The sequence below is a fragment of the Bidens hawaiensis genome, unplaced genomic scaffold, assembly GCF_021521415.1.
Source record: "Bidens hawaiensis isolate Kalapana, Puna unplaced genomic scaffold, B.hawaiensis_p1.1 tig00080164_1, whole genome shotgun sequence".
Classification (NCBI taxonomy): Eukaryota; Viridiplantae; Streptophyta; class Magnoliopsida; order Asterales; family Asteraceae; genus Bidens; species Bidens hawaiensis.
This window is the reverse complement of record NW_027503657.1, coordinates 14,576-17,066: the sequence shown is the minus strand read 5'-3', so window position 1 is coordinate 17,066 and position 2,491 is coordinate 14,576. Positions and strand designations below refer to the sequence as shown.

Here is a 2,491-nt window from a genome sequence, read left to right as displayed (position 1 = left end):
TTCATTTAACCCTTTCAATACAATTCACCACCCCTTTATTCATTCTTCATCTCTATTAATATTGCTTTCTTTCAGGTAATTTTTATATTATTTATGGTCGATTTCTCTGGGTTTTGCTCATTTCAATTTGGTGGGTATTTAAAAAAATCACTTTTTTTTAATTCCTCTGTTCTTTATATTTCAAACAAAAACAGAGTAATTGTTTTCTGGGTTGTTTATGTATTCTTCTAAATTACCCAATTACAGTTAGCTGAATTCTGGGTTTATTGTGCTATGTATAATAATATGCACAGTGATCAATTTTCCATACAAAAAAAGATTACATTTTTATATGCTTTCATGAATGATTTTGAAATGGGTATGCATTTTTGTTTAATTATATTGATTTCTGATAGTTATGTTATTATCAGGTTGCATCTTTTGTCTTTTCAAGAAATTGCTTTAATGGTGAGTTAGATCTTTATTTTGAGTGTTTTGATAAAACCTATCTTGAAAATGTTTCAAAGTTTTTGACTTGTTTTGGATATCAGGGAAAAGCTCCAGCTTTCTTTGTTGAACTTAACGACTTCGAAACAGCAGTTACTGTTGGAAACAAAACAGTATGATGTTGAACCGATTCGATTCATTTCAACTTTCTTGAAATCTTGTTATCTAATTTTTAAATAATTTTCTTTTTATGTTTTTAGTATGTAATTTGTGGGACTGATGATCTGACATCGAGTGGAGTTCGTATTCTCAATAAGTTAACCGGTGAATGGTGTGTTTCTGAGTCGTTTTATATAAGTTTCGCTCTGTTTTAACTTATGTTATTGAGGATTACACGTCATTAAATCGTGATTTTTTCACCTGCAGGGTGATACCAACTGTTATAGGAACAAAACCGGAACCATTCAAGGGCCACTCGAGTGTGCTTTTGAATAAAGATAGAATCTTGATAATCAAATTCAGTTCCAAATCTAATGAATCCGTGTGGTTTCTTGAGGTGGGTGTTTCTTGAAATCCAATAATTTTCAACCTATATGCAGTTTTCACTTTTCACTAATCTTGATCTTGAAATGAATGTTCGTTACATATTTAGGTGGACACACAATTCATTCGGGACCAGAAGAAGAAGCTTGAAACAGAAGTTGTCGGTTGGAGTAAGGGAGTTATTGGTAATTCTGACCGGCCCGTAGTGATTAGTGGCCCATCTGGAGTCGGTAAGGGTACTTTAATTAACATGCTAATGAAAGAATTCCCATCAATGTTCGGGTTCTCGGTTAGCCACACGACTCGTGCTCCAAGAGAGAAGGAGCAAAACGGGGTCCACTATCATTTTACCAAACGCGATGTTATGGAGGAAGATATTAGATCCGGGAAGTTTCTAGAACATGCTGATGTTCATGGAAATCTTTATGGCACTAGCATAGAAGCTGTTAATGTGGTTGCTGATGCGGGAAAGGTCTTTATTATGCATTATTTAACTTATTTTTGGTGTTCTAAGTTAAATATAGATGGAAAGATCGATACTTTATGAATAATTATTGAAATTTGGAGACGGTTTTGTGTAGAGATGCATTCTTGATATTGATGTTCAAGGAGCAAGATCCGTGAGGGCGAGTTCACTTGAAGCTACTTTCATATTTGTTTGCCCGCCTTCATTTGAGGAGCTTGAGAAGCGCCTTCGTGCAAGGTTTAAACTTTATCTTAAATCATGCTACTAAAACAAGTTTTGACTTTTGATATGGTCAATAGAGGGACAGAAACCGAAGAACAGATCCATAAAAGACTTAGAAATGCGAAGGCTGAACTTGAACAAGGAAAGTCATCCGGCCTTTTTGATCATATTTTGGTGAACAATGATCTTGAAGCTTGTTATGAACAACTTAAGGTAAATATAACATTTGAACATTTTTTGTATTATGATTTTACCTGACAAGTTGTGATTTTGCTGTAGAATATCTTGGGCATTTGTGAAAGCATGAACCCAATAAGTATGTGTATAGAAATTTAAAGTTACACATTTGACTATATATCATTTTGCAAGTTTAGATCATTCTTATGGGGTGTTACTTTGACGAATACAGCTAGCAAGGTGTTTGATTTGCCTGTTGACTTCTCATTATCCAAAGTCAATGAAAAGGTCCTCATAAACCATGGGGCTGCTGAACAAATGTAAGTATTTACATAATTCATATTTCATGCATCAAAGTCATGTTTGAAGTTTGATTCATGAGGTTTATTCACATAAATGTTTCTTGCAGGGTTCTTGATTTATCTTCCATGAAAGGAGGTGCGCCTGGACGAACAAGAGGGTTGGATATGTATGCTTGTGATTCATAAATGATCGCAACTTGTAAACCGATTTCTACTTACGATTTATCATTTTGTTTCTTATATTAAGTTAGGCAAAAGAAAGTGACATGTAGTTAGTAAAGCCCATTTTGTGGGATATTTTTTTAAACTTGATGAATTATGATTTATGAGAATTGGCCATATATGTTTACACCAA

The 2,491-nt window shown here is 33.9% G+C and overlaps 1 protein-coding gene across 1 annotated transcript; it reads left to right on the top strand.

The window, feature by feature from the left end:
* Positions 1-2,491, top strand: LOC143607190 (guanylate kinase 2-like). The gene is made up of 11 exons (XM_077082724.1): positions 1-75; positions 411-447; positions 531-599; positions 687-757; positions 853-982; positions 1,079-1,441; positions 1,551-1,672; positions 1,735-1,870; positions 1,937-1,973; positions 2,067-2,154; positions 2,244-2,491. The coding sequence occupies exons 2-11, from the start codon at positions 445-447 to the stop codon at positions 2,320-2,322; spliced, it is 1,098 nt and encodes a 365-aa protein (XP_076938839.1). The 5' UTR covers positions 1-75; positions 411-444; the 3' UTR covers positions 2,323-2,491.